The following is a 16,778-nucleotide window of genomic DNA, read 5'->3' on the forward strand; positions in this document are numbered from 1 at the left end:
TGACATCTGTCTCTTCAACAATCTTTGTTTCTCCAGCTTAACCTCAACTATTCATTAAGGAATGCTGACAAATGACCTTTGACCTCCAGATGTACATTAGTCAAAAAAAGTGAGAATAAACAGCAAGAATCCCAACAAAGGACCATACATATACTTCTACTGCTACGTGATGTCCTACAACAGGTAGTGAACATACTTTAACATGTCAGTTCCACATGAAACATTACAGAATTAAGGAAAACAAAGGAAAAGGTTGTAAAAACAGATTCATTCGCCACAGCAAGTCAGGTGACCTTTAAGCCCCGCCCTCTCTTGGGGGTCAGGAATAACAGTAAGAACTTGGTGTAAAAGCAGATGTGGATCTGTCTCTTAAGTCCTGCTGGTCTGTGGCATCAGAAGAGGAGTGGAGGTTTGCTGAAGGGTCGGTTCTCTGCTGAAACAGACAGAACATTAGAACGTAGCACCGTGAAGTTCATCAGAACTTTCTGAAATTAGCGGTTTTGACGTGTTTTTTTTTGTTTTTTTTCCTGCTGTCATTACCTTGGGCTGCGGGGTTCTCCTGTTCCTTGTTCTCCAGGTCGATATCAGGAATCACTGCGTCTGCGACACAACCACAGGAATTGGGTTAGCCTAGCACGGCTAACGTTTCTCTCTTTCCAATATTCTGAACCGGTGGGAAGAGGGGGACGGTTTTCAGGTTACCTGCCAGGAGGTCGGAATGTTTGAGCGCTCGCTCCACCTGCTGTCTCCTCCTGGACTCAAAATCCAGCGCTTCCTGCAGCCTCCTCTTCGCTTTCTTCTCCTTCTTCAGCCTCTTCTGGATGGATACTGACAGAAAGTTCCCATTAAATGCTGCGCTACAGGTTTCTGCAACAACTGGTAGCTAAACTCTGTCCCACCTCTGGTCTGCAGCTCGCAGCTCAGCTGTCTCTGGAGAGTCTGTCTGGCATCTCTCTCTTTGTCCAGCTCCACTTTTAACTCTTTCCTCTCCATCTGGTTTTGTTTGTCTTGACATCGAGCGCTCTGCACCGCCACCTTTAGCAGCCCCTGAAAGACCCCCCCCCGTAAACCACCGAGTCACCCTCAGACGTCCAGGAACCACAGACGTAATCACTTCCTGTTTGTCTTTATTATCACCTGTATGTTGGTCAGCAGGGTCTCCATGGACGACAGACCTTCGGCCAATAGGAACGGAGCCAAAGCTGGGTTTGCCTGGGTGACCGACAGCGGCAGCTTCTCATAGGTGGGTTTGTTGAAGGGGAGGGGCAGCAGGCTTTCATCTGTGGATCAAGGCAGCACCATCAGAGGGAAATTAAGAGGACACGGTTCAGATTCAGAACCAGAACCAGAAGACCACCCTCACCTTTTTCCGTCCTCGGTTTCTTGGCGTCATTGTGCTGCTCCGCAGTCTCGTCTGTGGGAAACACGACAGAAGTTAGAACGCCTCCAGCCCACCGCCCCAGCCATTCAACACACCACCAGCACCATCCCTGCACATTCAGTGGGTTAACGGAGCTCATACCAGACGGGGAGTCAAACTTTAGCGCCTCCCATCAACTTCTCAGTGTCAAAACGTAAAATCTCAGACAAACTCAGTTCAAACCAAACTTAAAACCAGACTGGGATCCAAAAGGCTGACCCAGTTCTGGCGTGGGGGCTGGAGGAGGCGACGACGATAACAGCGAGGAAGATGCTCTGGAAGGTGATTGGCTGGTTGGTTCTTGAAGGTGGGCGTCGTCATCACTGGGGGAGGGACTCAGGGAGGGGGTGCCGGGGAGGGACTGCAAGCAAAGAAGATTCTCTGTGTTAAGACATTGTAATCAGGGTGTCAGGAGACCAGCGATCGCTCTCTAACAGTTTTATATTTTAAAATAAGAGCAAAATTGTTTATAGTTAGCATTAGCCGCTTGGGAAGCATCTCACCTTGCTTTCTTCTTCTTGGACATGTGACATGGCAGCCATGTTCGCCAAACCACTTAACTGACTCATCTGGTTCATAGCCATGGCAACGCCAGCGGGGGGTAGGCCAACAGGAAGGAGGGGGTGGGGCATGACCATAAAAGGAAGGTCTGACAGCCCTGGTTAAATGCAATCACAGAACGGTGGACTGTATTATTTATGGATGTGGTTTGAAAAGTGTGTTCTGATGGACGCATCACTCACGGTTAGCCAACAACGTGCTACGCTGTTGGAGGGTGTTGAGACGGAGAGAGGCTGATCCAGGGGGAGGGGCTATGGCCATGGAGAGCGGCGCCGCGAGGACGTGTTGGTCCTTCTCCCATGATCCTTCACTGGCTCCTACTCAGCACAAGGTGGGGATGGGGGGGGGGGGGGGGGGTCGCTATGAGGTCATGATGTGAGTCGATGTGAGTTGCCAGAGCGATCGCGACGTACCTGCGTCGTCTAACTCTGACGGCGAGGTTGTCCTGTCCGCGTCGTGATGCCACTGCTGTTCGCTGTTGGCGTGGAAACCCATCATCAGCCGCATCTTTTGTAGCGCCAGCGCCTCCGCCATGGTTGCCGCCGTGAGACCTGCGAAGCAACATGGGATTAGAGTAAAATCTAAGATATACTTTTAGACTGAGCGGCTTTATTCGCGTCCTCCGTCTGTGTTATCTACAAGTTGGTTGATCAATAATTAATAAACCCACCAGCCCGAGAGTCTCCTGTGACTGTCGCCATCTCTCGATCGGCTCTCTCTCCCTGCAGCCACTTGGCCCAATTAATATCCATTTCTAATGAATTTAATTAGTATTAACATGGGACTGTTGCTAACGAGCGGACAGCGACCCCCCACCACCACCACCACCCTGAGGCTCGCCGGTGGAGCAAAACAGAGACAGAGAGAGACAAAGAAAGTTTGTGTTCTACCTGCAGGAGATCCTGCTTTATTCTTCTAAAAGTGGAACATTAATTGTCAAGAGACTGGAGACTGGCTGAGGACCAGCTGGAGGTCTCTGACAGTCCGGGCCTGAACACCAAAGCGGGGGATGGTTTCGCTTCAGCACCTGGAAAATCCCCCGAAATATTAGCGTGGCTTTGTTCTTCCCCCTCTTTGATAAGCCTTTATTAGAACAGTGCAGGAGCATCGTTTCGCTCCAGGAAAACTGGTTTCGGTGGCATAGTGGGACAACCACTCCGAGTTCTCAGTGGGTCCCAGTTTGGGTGAAAGCAGCCTGAAAAATAGAGGAGAGGAGCAAAGTAGTCTGAATCAAATAAAACAAAACTGACCAGAACTGACTCAGCTGAAACTGGTTCGAACAGCTGCCAGGTATCACGAGGACCCCTGAATCCTGGGAGCGGCTGAGCGCCGACACACGGCCGTGACCTCGCCACCAGTCACGTTGGCGTGATGAATTCATCACGACTCCGAGAGAAAGACTCACACTGCAGAAGCGTCCAGAGGCGTTTCCTGCTTCACAGCGAAGGCGGCCATCTGTCACTGTCTGCGACACCACGCGCTGCATCCATCATCCACAAACCAATGACCAGCTGTTAGCCACAGTCCCTCACTGTCAGCAAAGGTGGCCTCAACACGCGCACGTGCTGATTGTGAGCTCCAGACATCAAAGGCCAAAACAGCTCTGAGACGACTTCTAACTGAGCCGCGATCTAATCTCAGCTGTGCTAATGTGGCGGGAGAGTTCAGGCTGCCATAGCACTCATGTTGTGGGGTTAGCTTATTTTACTTCAGTTAGCCGAGAGGGTTGATACACGAGTTGACCAAAGGCTGATCTAAACTCTCCGTAAGATGGAGTTCTGCATGTCCAGATCCAGGTCCAGATGCAGATCCAGGCCCCGCAGTATCTCTGCTGATGACAATTCTGACCAGCAGACCAGAACAGCAACGTCCTTTCATCTGTTCCAACAGAGACGCTCCACTGCTCACACCACATACTGAACCCTGTCAACACCTGACAGCTGTGACAGCTTAATAACACACACACGCGCGCCCACGCACACACAGACACACACACACTGACTCTACTATAGGTTTTTATTAAAAACACTGCCAGGTTTTGACCAAGGTCAGAGGCAGAGAGATCAAAGAAACAAAAAATGATTAGATCTTCACACACACACACGCACACATGCACGCACCCCACTCCCCCCCCCACACACACACACAGAGTTTAATTAAGGTGTAGTAAAGGTCACGTATAATGTGAAGAAAAGTCTCATTCGCACAGTTAAATGTTTTAGTTTTTTTAAAAATAAAAGTAACTTTAAAACTGGAAGTTCTACCAGTGTATGTGGAGGAAGGCATGATGGGTAATGTGGGTAATGTCAGGACCGAGATGATGAGCTCACAACGACCGGTTTACAGTAAATTCCTCTAAAAAACCATGAAAGAAATATAATTTTAAAAAATCCTTTTGTCCAATCAGAGGATCCCTCCATCAGATGTCACCAGGATCCTTCATCTGCAGGCAGATTCAGCAACAAAAGGTGTGACTATCAAGTAACACACATGATCTTAAGCAGCTTTACACACACACACACACACACACACACACACACACACACACACACACACACACACACACACACACAGTGCTTCAGGTCAGACTCCAATCTGTCAATCATTTTGACATCTGCTAATTAAGGATGCTAATTATAGGTCTAATCACACACACACACACAGATACACACAGACACACGCGGAACCCGGAGGTGGGAAGTAAATAAACACGGCCGTGACTCAAATCTACTTGACAGAAAATGATTTCAGGCTGTAGAACATGAATATTCCACTGTAATGTTGTCGCTGGGAACTCGTCACAAGCACTCCATCCGGATAACGTCGTCGGATTTCACCCCACCGGTGAGAACGCCGCCACCGTCCTCTCTTTCATTCACGCTCTACAAAGATAAACTTGGACTCTTTGGTTTTGGTTCAGTCAACCTATATTGTTGACTTTAGATCAGACTGGCGATAGCAGCCAAATCTCTTCATATTTGTAAATGTTTTTTTTGGTGTGCATTTAAGCTAAATTTGTTCTTAAAAATTACACCTTAATCTAAAGAGAGAATGTAAAAGTAATAAGAAAATCGCATATAAAATCCAGGACTTAAACTGTCTGCAGACTGCACGAAACATCCCCCCAAACTCCCAGGAGTCGTTTATTTCACTCACCTGGTTGTGACAGCAGGGCGGGGCTGATCAGACCATGTGGGAGGACTCTGGAGTTGTCAGCCATGGCTACGATACCCAGGGAACGTTTGGGAGGTCGACCTGGCCGGGAGCTGAAGAAAAGCAGGAGAGGACAGTGAAAACACAGCAGGAAAGCCCTTTAAATGTCCCTTTTAAAGAACCGAGAACCATTTCTAAATCAACTGCCATCAATAATTTATCAATAGTGGCCTTTCTGCCTCCATTCTGCTCATTATTAATATTCCAGGTGAATCTTGTGTTTTAACCTCATGAATGAATCCGTTTCATCTCCCTGCTTTCTCTCCCCAAAGCCTTTTATATTCAATGTTGATCGTCCCTGGGGAAGACTTTAAGAGATGCACCGGTAGATAAAGAGAGGATGAGAGAGGGGAGGGCAAGGACAGGCCAGAGAGGACAAAGTCCAAAGGACGAGGAGAAGATGCTGGACAAACGCTGGAGTTTGACAAATAAAACAAATGTGTATGAAAACACAAGGACGGCGCTGAAAAGTGCCGCCTCAGCTCGATGAACACACTGAGGCAGCCTGGAGGGTGCGCACAGGTCAGTGCTTGACGGACAGTACACACACACACACACACACACACACACACGCACACACACACCAGGAATTTAATTTACATTAGGGAGTTTCCACAGTTTATTAAATCTGGACAAAATGTCCTTTATGTCCACACACACACACGCAAACCCACCCATGCACACACATGTGCACCCGTGCACACATGCACATACGCCAGGCTGAGTTTAACAAACTGTTGGAGATTTAAGTCGCTCACATGTGAGCCATCAACCGAGGAGCTGGGATTTTAATTAGTACGCAATTCATATTTACACATCCTCTCTCTCCCACACACACACACACACACACAGACACACACAGACACACACACACACACAGACACACAGACACACAGACACACACACGTTCAGGGGATCTGCGGTCAATCACAGTATCAAGAACAACCTATTGTTTTTGACTTTATTAGTTTGTAGTGAACCCTGTCTTCCAGCGTCACGCCTGTCCTGACCCAGACCAGAGCTCCCAGTTACCAGGACCAGTGTGTCGCAGCCTCAACCTGGACCTCAGCAGAACCAGCAACGAAGCTTCCACTATACACCTGCCAGTGTCGGCCGTAGAGGACTCAATTTACCTCTTCTTTTATTTAGGAAACAAGAAGATGGTGACGTCACGGCGACGGCACCCCCTGACCTTTGACCAGCAAATTCCAACCAGTTTATTTTGTCCAGTTCATGGACAAACACGGCTACAAACCTTGTTTTTCTGTGGTTAAACTCAAATTACTCATGTAAACAGACATAAAAGGATGTCGCACTTTAATGAGTTTATGTTTTATAAAGTAATGTGAGGACACACACACACACACACACACACACACACACACACATACAAGGAGTTTTGCACTTTTGCTGCCTTCAGTTTATTTAGAATTATGATTAAAACCGATTAACACAAACAACCTGTGAACAGGAAAAGTGATTTCCTCACTGTCACTTCTCATTTTACACTTACACTACACACACACACTACACACACACACACACACACATTTGTCATTGTTAATTCCATAATTAGCTGAGGCTCATTTCCATGATTTGGTCATTAGACACAAACATTCTGATGCACATTCAGCTGTAATCTGCCTAAATATGATTATAAACACGCACGTAAAGAGTCACCCGAGGCAGTGAAGACACTCCACGTGTGTGTGTGCGCGCGCGCGTAAAGCTTTTCATGTTGTTTGATCTGCAGAAAGTTGACATCAAGGTTTTATAGGTGCTGCGATACAGACTGACAGCATGAATAAATGAATGCTTTTTTTCTCCTTTTTTAAAAAAAGAAAGCAGGTTTGGTTACTATATAAAATGATGTATTTGTATTAAAAGCTTATTAAATCTTGTCATATTTCTTTTCTGTTATCATTCTTGTGTCATACACCAATTTAATAATCTAATTTTGTATTCACACGTGTGCAGATTAATTCACCTGCAGAACAGATAACGTATGATTTAATTTCAAGTTGAACTTAAGTCTTCTCCCTAATGTACTTTAAATAATACTACTGAGCTATTGGTGCACTCGGGCGCTTACAGTTAATCTCTCATAGCTATCAGGAAATCTATTAAATCAATATCTGCATTGATTAATCGTTTCACCTTTTGCAAACCTGTTTTCCCTCCTCATTTCCTCCATTTTGTGTTTAACACACAAATTATCCGAGGTATAAAAACATAAATAAAAAGATGTTGAGCTGGAGCCTTTAAACTGTTTCTATCTTGGAAATAACTTGATTTTTCTAAAAATTACAGTGTCGTTAAACAATAATAGTCATCTTTAAGTTAATAATAAACACATTACGTGTGGCATAAGAATGTGAATTATGGCCGGTATTTCATACTCTGATTTAAAAAGAAAACAAAGTTTTCTCCCGGCCCACCTGGCATTGGTGCAGTCCCGGTACAGCGTCTCGAAGTCGGCCCGTGTGATGAGCTTGCACCGGTTCACTCCGGGCTGGATGGCACCGAGTCCCCGCAGGATGCGCACCTGCTCCACGGAGCACACCACCGGGCTGATGTCCAGCCGCTTCAGCTTGGTGTAGACGGTGTGCAGTCCGCCCACCAGGTGCTTCAGGAAGAGCTCGAACACCTGCGGCAGGCAGATCAACTCCACGCCGTTCACCGTGAACGACGCCACCTTCGCGCCGTGAACTTCCACCATCTTGCAGTCGGTTTGCGGAGGAGCGGCGCCCCCATTCGCGGTGAGCGGGGCTCGGCCGCTGCCGCTCAGGAAGGCTCCGGCCAGGCGGCCGACGGAGAGGTGCGGAGAACCGGAGGGGTTGGAGCCACTGTAGGGTGGCTCGGAGTGGAACTGAGAGTCGGTGGGAGATGAGGACGTCCGAGAAAGAGGGGCGTTGGAGGTGCCCGCCATGACGGAGCACAAAATAGGGACAAGACTTTACTTTTGTTCTATTCTTCTTATTTCAGGTGTAGTTTTCTCTTCTTTCTTCTACCTATGACACGAACGAACACTCCCCCCTCTCTCTCTCTCCTGCTCTCTCTCTTTGTCAATTAAGGCTCCAGCCAATCAGGTGCAGGCAGCCGCACGGACAGGCCTCCCATTGGTGGAGCGGAAAACCCGGAGTGATTGATTGACAGACCAGACCAGATGGTTCTTTTGTTGATGGGTTTTGACGGCGCAAACGGCAGGTAAACGCATCATGAGAACTTTCTGCACCACAACCAGCGAATCCTGTCTGATTTAGATTTTGCAGAGCAACTTGACGTCAGGCATGACAGATCATTGTCGTCCAGGTGGATCATCTGATGGAATCTTTTGAAGGCCAAATCAGGTTTACGGAGGCCTTGAATTCGAACTTTTACACCCTCTGAAATAATATTTGTAACCCTGAGGTGTTATCCATAATTGGTTCATATTTACACCACAGATACAACACCTCATACATCAGCTGAGATTCAAATTAAAAGCACTGCATGAAATTAAATAAAGAGATCAAATTAACCTTTAGAGCTGAGAGTGGATTAAATGTCAGCGGAAAATACCTGCATGCATCACGTCAGCATGCCACTTAAAACTGGGAAATATGCAGGTTCGGACCTGAAGAAGGTCAACTTAATGAAGGTTCTGCTGCACAAACTGATGTGATCATTTATATGATGGAATAATAACACATGGACTTCTGCAGCACTTCAGCCTCTTCAGTCTTCTCCAAACGATCTGGCAGCTCTTCACACACGTCTCCCAATCACCACACAGCCTTCGTTAACACCTCACACTAACAGGCAACAAAAAGCTCTTTAATGTGAGGAACATAGGAGACGCAGGATAGATGATTTCCTTTAAACATCCTTCAAAGGCACGCCGCTACAGAGAGGGAAGGGGGGCAAGAGAGGAGCGGAGCAGACAAGAGGATAGAAGAGGGGACAGGAAAGGAAAGAAGGAGGGGGAAATCTGTGTTTTTAGCCATCTGGGATTTTTAGATGAAAGATGCGTTTGTGTTTTTGGCTGTGTGTCATTTTCTCTGTGTGTGTATGTGTGTGTGTGAGGCTTTTGGCTGACACGCAGAGAACCATAGCATGATGAGAAAGTTGTTGCCAACCCTGAAGCTCCATTAAACACCGAAGAGTTCTGGATGTACATACATTCTGTATGTAGCCAACAGCTACATGCATGTACATACATACAACCTCCACACGTCTGTTGCGTTTTATGCGCGTCATGTACGTGACGATCAACGATTTTTCCGCGACGCAAAACGCAAACGTAACGTAAACGTAAATAAATACACCTATAGAAAGAAGTGACAGTTTGTCATTAGTGCAGTTTGGAGCTCGAGCAGCGTCGTTCCTTGTCACGTGACTTCCCTGCTACCAACATGGCTGCCGAGGATCTGCCGTCTGAATTCGACGTCGTCATTTTGGGAACAGGTAGCGTTATACCTCGTTTTTATTTTGTGATATGATCTGGATCACGTGTCCGCGTGTGTTTGTGTTCTGTTGACAGCTCTCCGTTCTTAAATACTCATTTTAACCCACTCAAAATGGGAACACAATCTGGGATGGACCCTGCATTAGCTTGTGGCTAACGGACAATGTATTATGAATTGCAAGGGCTAGCAGCTAAAGGGCCAGCTCAATCTTTGTAAACAAAAAGGCAAGAAACACTTCGCTTGTAGTTATTGTTTCGCGATATGGTCAGACAATCGATACACAGCATTCGCTTTCTGTATCAATGCATAATCCTATTTCGCTGTTTTGTGTTAGCCTGATGCTGTTAGCCAGCATTTGTGCAAGCTAACTGGCTAATGAAAGCAGCTGTCACGTAATGTTATTGTAATACCGCTTTTGATGTTATGGTTGCGTTCACCGTTATGGTTTGCCAGAATTGTCAAAGGTGTGTGTATGTTTGAATTGGTAACATGAGTGTGTGTCTGTGAGGCGGAATTGATGTACTAATGCCAAAGACCTGCTGAGTCACAGTTTTTTAGTGTAGCATCTGTCCAATTAAGACAATAGCAATAGCTAGCACTCCTAACACCAGGTCCACATCAGTCCTATTTCTTCGTCCTGCTAATGATGATCTAGGATACTAGAGTAGTTTATCTGAGGGTTTAATATCGTGTTCAGGTCTTGCCGAGTCAGTGGCGGCTGCAGCTTTCTCCAGAGTGGGACAGAGGGTTCTTCATGTGGACAGGTCAGTCCTCTTTCCTCGTTGAGAGCTTCACATTTGTGACATTACAATGACACGAATGAAAGCCTCATTGTCTCTTTTCAGGAGGAGTTATTATGCTGCCAACTGGGCCAGCTTCACCTTTAATGGTCTACTCAACTGGATTCAACAGTACCATGTTAGTATAAAGTTGTTTTCTTATTGGCAGAACCTGTCAATGTTTTGTACGCACCAACTGTGATCCCCAATGAGTGCATTTTTCTGACTGCTTGTCCCGGTAGGAAGAGTGTGGTCCAGACGAGCTTCAGGATTGGTCGAGTTTGTTAGAGGATGGGGAGGAGGTCATCTACCTGTCAAATCCTGACACTGCATCTATCAAGAACCTGCAGGTGTTCTGCTTCACCAGGTAAACCTCCATGGCTGCAAATTATCTATTGAGAATCTTCTGACTCGCCCTTTTGATCATGCTGCACATTTCAGTGAAGAAGATGAGAAAGAGGAGGAAGCTTCAAGTTCCACGCCTACAAACGCTGCCGAAGACCACAACATTAATGCTGATGAGGAGGCTGTGAAGGAGTCATCAGAGACGGAATCAGCGGGTCTGTCTCACCTCTGAATATGACTTGTCACTTCATGTGAATCCTGCCTTTGCTATATTTCCATGTTTTTTTTTCTCTTCCAGGTTCTGGAGAAGAAGAGACACAGGAGAGAGAAGAGGAAGAGGAGCCAAAAGAGGTGCCAGAGTTGAAGAAAGCTTTCTAGCATGCTGGCAAATCTTTCAGTTCCTCCACTACTTTTGGAAGATCCACAACCTTGTAGTCATCTCGATGTATAAATTAAGATTTAGCATTTGACTATGTCTGCAGTGAAGCCTCCGGATCGTTTCTCTGGTAGATAAAATCAACTCGGATGCATTTGTCCAATCACACAGGCCCCCCCAGCACAAGGGGAGGAACCAGAGGCAGATCAGAGCCAAGCAGAGCTTGCCAAGAAAAGAATAAGCTATGCTCAGCTGGTGAAGGAAGGGCGCAGGTTCAACATTGACCTGGTCTCCAAGGTAACACAGTCACAAACCTGTTAGTGGCGATAGATTGTATTATATCAGAACATTCTATACTATACAATCCTTGTAATAGTCCAGAGAATGTTCCTGATACTGCCAGAGTTTCTAAGACAGGCAGCTATTTTTATTTAAGAGCAAATACTTTATTTAATCAATGACCGTCGTATTTTCTTCAGCTGATGTATTCTCGTGGCTCGTTGGTTGACCTGCTCATCAAATCAAATGTCAGCCGATACGCTGAATTTAAGAACGTTACCAGGATACTCACCTATCGACAAGGAAAAGTGGAACAGGTGAGTATCGCTGGCATGTCTGACCGTCTGTCTCTCTGCTGACCGCCTGTCTCTCTGCTGACCGTCTGTCTCTCTGCTCACCGTCTGTCTCTCTGCTGACCCGTCTGTCTTTCTGCTGACCGCCTGTCTCTCCGCTGACCGTGTGTCTCTCTGCTGACCGTCTGTCTCTCTGCTGACCGTCTGTCTCTCTGCTGACCCGTCTGTCTCTCTGCTGACCGTCTGTCTCTCCGTTGACCGTCTGTCTCTCTGCTGACCCGTCTGTCTCTCTGCTGACCTGTCTGTCTCTCCGCTGACCCGTCTGTCTCTCTGCTGACCTGTCTGTCTCTCCGCTGACCGTCTGTCTCTCTGCTGACCGTCTGTCTCTCTGCTGTCCTGTCTCGTTTAGGTGCCTTGCAGCAGAGCAGATGTGTTTGCGAGTCGCCAGTTGTCTGTTGTAGAAAAGAGGAAGCTGATGCGTTTTCTAACTTCCTGTATGGAAGAGACGGAGGAGCAGATGGGTGAGACACCTGCTGGTATGGTCTTAGTACCTGCCTGCCAGGTGCATGCTGGATAATGCAGTCTTTTATCCCCGTTACCTTCAGCCTACCACGGGCGGCCATATTCTGAGTTCCTCCGTGACCAGCAGCTTGGAGACAACCTGGAACATTTCATACTTCACTCCATAGCAATGGTAACAGAACACACACTGACAGAGGAGGGTCTTGCTTCTACACGGAATTTTTTGCAGTGCCTGGGTCGTTACGGCAACACACCCTTCCTGTTTCCTGTCTATGGCCTTGGAGAGATACCCCAGTGTTTTTGTAGGTAAGAACCTTTCAGTCCATTTACCTGTCTGTTTACTATTTCTAATATTCATGATAGTGGTGCCACCGATATGACTGCATACATTACAATGCATCTTCTTCATGCTTCCAGTAGATTTACAGTGGCAGCAAAACTGTAAATACAAATGTTACTGCTCTGGCTCTGTGTTTGAGTACAAATTCCTGCTTTAGATACTGCAGTAGAACCTAAGGAGAACCTACTGCAGTAGTCGCCACCTTACTTGTTGATATCAAGGTGGTTGTCTTCCTGGCCAATCCTAACTCATTTGTTTCAGAGCTGAATATTAATGAAGAGGTGTCGCCCAGGGCTCATCTCATTTACATATTAGATCATCCTTAGAGGGCACACACACACACACAGGCACACCACCTGCCAGTGGTGTCATTTAAAAGTATTTCTGTCTCTTCTTACTGTCGCCCTCCTGCTGATTGGACAAAACATTCTAACTGAATGTTGTCTGTGTTTAAGGATGTGTGCTGTGTTTGGGGGAATCTACTGTTTGAGACACTCGGTCAGCTGTCTCCTGGTGGACAAGGACACTAACAGGTACAGAAACAATCAACTATCATACCATGAACATCCAGAGTATCAGTACTGCTTTAACAAACATCTGGGTGCTGTTATAATTGATTGTGGAGCCTTGTTTGACTGACATTTTAGAACACCTGAGAGGTCTGTGGGTGTGTGGTTGTTGTGTCGAGAGCGGTGACTGGCTGATAATTAATAGTCGGTGAAATATTCATTTTGAGGAGAGGAAATTAACATTATAATTTAACCTCTGTTCCTCCTTTGCTTCACACCTCACTGCTCGCTCGCTCTCTCCCCCTCCTGCCAGTTTCCGCGGGATTATTTGCTGCCTCGTCGGCCGCCAGATTAAATGACTGATTCATTGTTCACACGTGCACGCACCCACACATCAATAACACACAGATGACCTTTGAAGGTCAAAATCCAGTTCACCACCTTGTGTCATCGTTTGCGATGTTGGGGTGTCGCCGCTGCGCTGAGTGAGCCGTTAGTGACTCCAGTTTAAAGTGTCTCCATGGAAACATTAAGTTAACACCGGTCAGCTCACTGAAGGCAACTTTGTGTCTCCATGCTAATGATGCTAACGGGCCACAAGGACTGTGTGTTTATCATCTGTCATTGTCTTTGTGTGTGTGTGACCTTCTAACGCTGCTGGTACCCAAGTATGTGTGTCCGAGGTTATGGATGAGCTTTTGTGCGCATCATTATTCCCAATAATAGGTTTCAGCAGTGAGAGTGTGTGCGTGTGTGACCTGCCTTCATAATCGATCATATTTCTATTGAAATGATGATTTAATAGTGGAATCTTGAGCAGTGCAGTTATTTGAAAGTCATTTATATATTCAGTCATGTCTGTATAAAAGTGTGTGATTGATCTGTTATTAGATAGTAAATCAATCAGTTGCTTCTTCAGACCAGCTGACAGAATCTGCCCCGCCTGCTGACTCGGTTGTGTGTGTATGTGTGTGTGTGTGTGTGTGTGTGTGTGTGAGAGAGAGCTCTGCTGAAGTCCACGTTTCATCTTCATGGCCCCTCGTTTGTCCACTTGTCTCAGGTGTAAGGCTGTGATTGACAGCCGAGGACAGCGAATCAGCTGTAGCCATTTCGTTGTAGAGGAGGGTTACGTTGGGCCAGAGCGTAAGAGAGTAGCCACACCCCCCAGGTCAGAAAGCGCCGGTCTCACAAGCTTAGCTCATAAAGTCAGACGTTTTCCTCACGTAAAACATCTCTTCATGTTTCAGGTTTATCTCCAGAGCTGTTCTGATCACTGACAGCTCGGTTCTGTCCAGTAATTCAGACCAACAGGTACGCCCAACTAAAATACTTAATTCGCCTGCTCTTTGCTCTTAAACTGCCGAATTTGTTATTAGTGTCGACGGTGTGTGTGACCTTCAGGTAGATTTAAAATTGACTTAGAAACTTGGAAAATGGTGGAAAAATCTGAAAAGAAATCCCTTCTATATTTTGACCCAACTCTAATTCAGCCACAGTAACACCCTCCTGTGTGATCAGGAGAAAGTTAAATATTGAATTAAGCTAAGGCAGGGAATTATGATGCATTATGGATTTTCTCCTTCGTGTGTCTGTGTGTGTGTGTTAGCCTGCAGCGTTCAGTAATAACATTAATCTGACGGGTTTTTTTTCTGTCGACTTTTAATTCACTGTCTGTCTGACAGGTCTCCTTGGTAACGATTCCTCCCATCGCAGCAGGGTGTGCGGCGGTGAGAATGGTGGAACTCAGTTCATCCACGATGACATGCATGCCTGGAACATGTGAGAGCACACACACACACACACTCACACACACTCCACGTGGAAACATTTCTTTCAAATCCTGCACAGCTCTCCAGTAACGGAGCCCCAGGCACACTTTTCCCTGCAGTGTTAGTTTGGCATTAGTTGTGCACGTCAACTATAAATTAAGACCCAGCAGATGATGCAGTGTCCTTCAAGAGAAACACACAAATACTCAAACACGGCGTTGGGGGTGCACCGCCGCCATCATTTCTGCTGCTGCAGCGTGATTGGTTACCCATTCAGCGAGCCTGAACGCCTGCAAAATAAACCACCATTAATCCAAAGATGCAGCTTCAGTTGGTGGATCATCGCCTGATGGATTTTTTTTGTTGAGGGGGGGCTTGAGTGGCATCACACCAGATATCAACCTGCCCTGACAGTCAACCTCAAGTAAAAGCGAGGCCACACCCTTTGAATTACTAATGAGCTTTGATTTTGTAGATTTGGTCCACCTCACCTGCCAGTCTTCTGGTTCTGCTTATGAGGACCTGTCGCCGCTGGTGAGCAGAATATTCTGCACGCCAGACTCACCGGACCAAGGTAACACACGCCCTCCTGTGTGTCCCGTTGGGTTTCTCTCCTCCTTTACCTCCTGTCATCCATTCATCACCTTTTCCTTTAATTATAACACGAACACACGTGTGAAGCTGCAGGATGGATGAATGCTGCTTTAGAAATTCATCACAGGTGATGAGGGAGGAGGAGATAAGCTCCTGTTCATCATTAATCTGACGCCGTGGGTTAATTTAGTGAGTCTCGTCAGCTGTTCGTGTCAGTGTTGCCGTGGCGACCCCCCCCCAGACACCTACGGAGCATTCCCTTTTATAGGTTAAGAGTAGGTTTGTGTGGATATAAATGCAAGAGCTAACAACTTAATGCACGTGTCTTTTCTGCAGAAAATTGTCCATCTGTCCTCTGGTGCCTCTACTTCAACATCACTGACGGTTCCGGACTGGAGACCGAAGGTCACGACCTTCCATCCAACGTATACATGTGCTCTGGGCCAGATGGCGGCCTGAGTCACGAAAATGCCATCAAACAGGTAACAGACAAAATCTGTCTTTAATAAGTGGCTTCAGCACCAAGTAAATCAACTTCTGAAATCCAGATCCAGTTAAATCCGTCCACGTTAATCCCATCAGCCAGTCAACAGCAGAAACTCTGTTTCAGGCTGAAGCCATCTTCAGCAAGATCCTGCCCGATGAGGACTTCTGTCCTCCAGCTCCCAACCCTGAAGACATCATCTACGACGGAGATGCCACTGCTTCCGCTGAAGGAGAGGACAAGGAGGGAGAGGACAAGGAGGGAGAAAAGGAAAACCAGGACAAACTGGAAGAGGCGGTATTGACAGAGGAGACTGTGCAGGCGGAGGAGTAAACATCTACAACAGAACCTCCTGCAGTGCATTGTGGATCAAAGTTGCCTTTTTTTATTCCCTATTTAAACATCTTTATTCTGTGTAAATATTAAACTATCCATTAACAGGATCCTTCTCTTTAATTGATTGGCTGGTGATCTCGTTCACATAAACAACTTCAACAAAATTGTGACCTTTTGAAACAGGAAGTGGATCAGTGGGGTAGAGATGCTGGCTGGTCTCATGCAGACTTTTAAACCTCTGGCAATCTGACACAGCTGCATGATGGGAAAAGGGTAGGCGTGGCTCAGGGGCACTCCGCTGCCTGAATGTCAGGCATTTGAAAGCAGCATCCTGCTGCGTTTCTTTTCCCTGACAGGTGGACCAGCAGGCTGTTACTGCCTCCTGCCGGCGGGCAGCATGAACTGCACAACAGGGGGGATTAAGCTTAACTACCACAAAATGACTGGATCCAACAAGCAAAGTTTGTATTGCATTGTGAGGTTGAAATGGACACCTGTGGCCGACACTTA

The 16,778-nt window shown here is 46.7% G+C and overlaps 2 protein-coding genes across 3 annotated transcripts; one reads left to right on the top strand and one right to left on the bottom strand.

The window, feature by feature from the left end:
- Positions 1–151: 151 nt before the first annotated feature.
- Positions 152–8,203, bottom strand: LOC101061804 (dachshund homolog 2-like). Of its 2 annotated transcripts, none has more exons than XM_003970874.3 (12): positions 7,633–8,203; positions 5,138–5,247; positions 2,395–2,532; positions 2,164–2,298; positions 1,924–2,078; positions 1,640–1,781; positions 1,364–1,414; positions 1,138–1,280; positions 900–1,047; positions 703–828; positions 541–600; positions 152–430 (listed from the first exon to the last, which is right to left on the bottom strand). In XM_003970874.3, the coding sequence occupies exons 1-12, from the start codon at positions 8,121–8,123 to the stop codon at positions 393–395; spliced, it is 1,737 nt and encodes a 578-aa protein (XP_003970923.1). In that variant the 5' UTR covers positions 8,124–8,203; the 3' UTR covers positions 152–392. The 2 variants fall into 2 exon arrangements, with proteins under 2 accessions (XP_003970923.1, XP_029703870.1); XM_029848010.1 differs by having other exon boundaries at positions 152–433.
- A 1,286-nt stretch (positions 8,204–9,489) lies between these two features.
- chm (CHM Rab escort protein) lies at positions 9,490–16,384 on the top strand. The gene is made up of 17 exons (XM_011611204.2): positions 9,490–9,640; positions 10,340–10,406; positions 10,488–10,560; positions 10,664–10,788; positions 10,863–10,981; positions 11,065–11,117; positions 11,314–11,439; positions 11,622–11,738; positions 12,124–12,235; positions 12,320–12,542; positions 13,032–13,109; positions 14,146–14,253; positions 14,333–14,396; positions 14,768–14,864; positions 15,330–15,428; positions 15,785–15,930; positions 16,059–16,384. Exons 1-17 carry the CDS (start codon positions 9,589–9,591, stop codon positions 16,263–16,265), a joined length of 1,866 nt encoding a protein of 621 aa, XP_011609506.1. The 5' UTR covers positions 9,490–9,588; the 3' UTR covers positions 16,266–16,384.
- The last annotated feature ends 394 nt before the right edge of the window (positions 16,385–16,778 follow it).

Source organism: Takifugu rubripes, chromosome 15 (genome assembly GCF_901000725.2).
Source record: "Takifugu rubripes chromosome 15, fTakRub1.2, whole genome shotgun sequence".
Lineage (NCBI taxonomy): Eukaryota > Metazoa > Chordata > Actinopteri > Tetraodontiformes > Tetraodontidae > Takifugu > Takifugu rubripes.

What these genes read in the sequence shown, in the direction of transcription:
- chm (XM_011611204.2), top strand. Translation starts at nt 9,589, where the DNA reads ATGGCTGCCGAGGATCTGCCGTCTGAATTCGACGTCGTCATTTTGGGA. An exon ending in CGTCGTCATTTTGGGAACAG is followed by an intron (nt 9,641 to 10,339) that starts GTAGCGTTATAC and finishes TATCGTGTTCAG; the next exon opens with GTCTTGCCGAGTCAGTGGCG. An exon ending in GTGGACAAGGACACTAACAG is followed by an intron (nt 13,110 to 14,145) that starts GTACAGAAACAA and finishes CACTTGTCTCAG; the next exon opens with GTGTAAGGCTGTGATTGACA.
- LOC101061804 (XM_029848010.1), bottom strand. Translation starts at nt 8,123, where the DNA reads ATGGCGGGCACCTCCAACGCCCCTCTTTCTCGGACGTCCTCATCTCCC. An exon ending in CGCCCTGCTGTCACAACCAG is followed by an intron (nt 2,533 to 5,137) that starts GTGAGTGAAATA and finishes GTTGCTTCGCAG; the next exon opens with GTCTCACGGCGGCAACCATG. An exon ending in TAGCACGTTGTTGGCTAACC is followed by an intron (nt 2,079 to 2,163) that starts GTGAGTGATGCG and finishes GCATTTAACCAG; the next exon opens with GGCTGTCAGACCTTCCTTTT.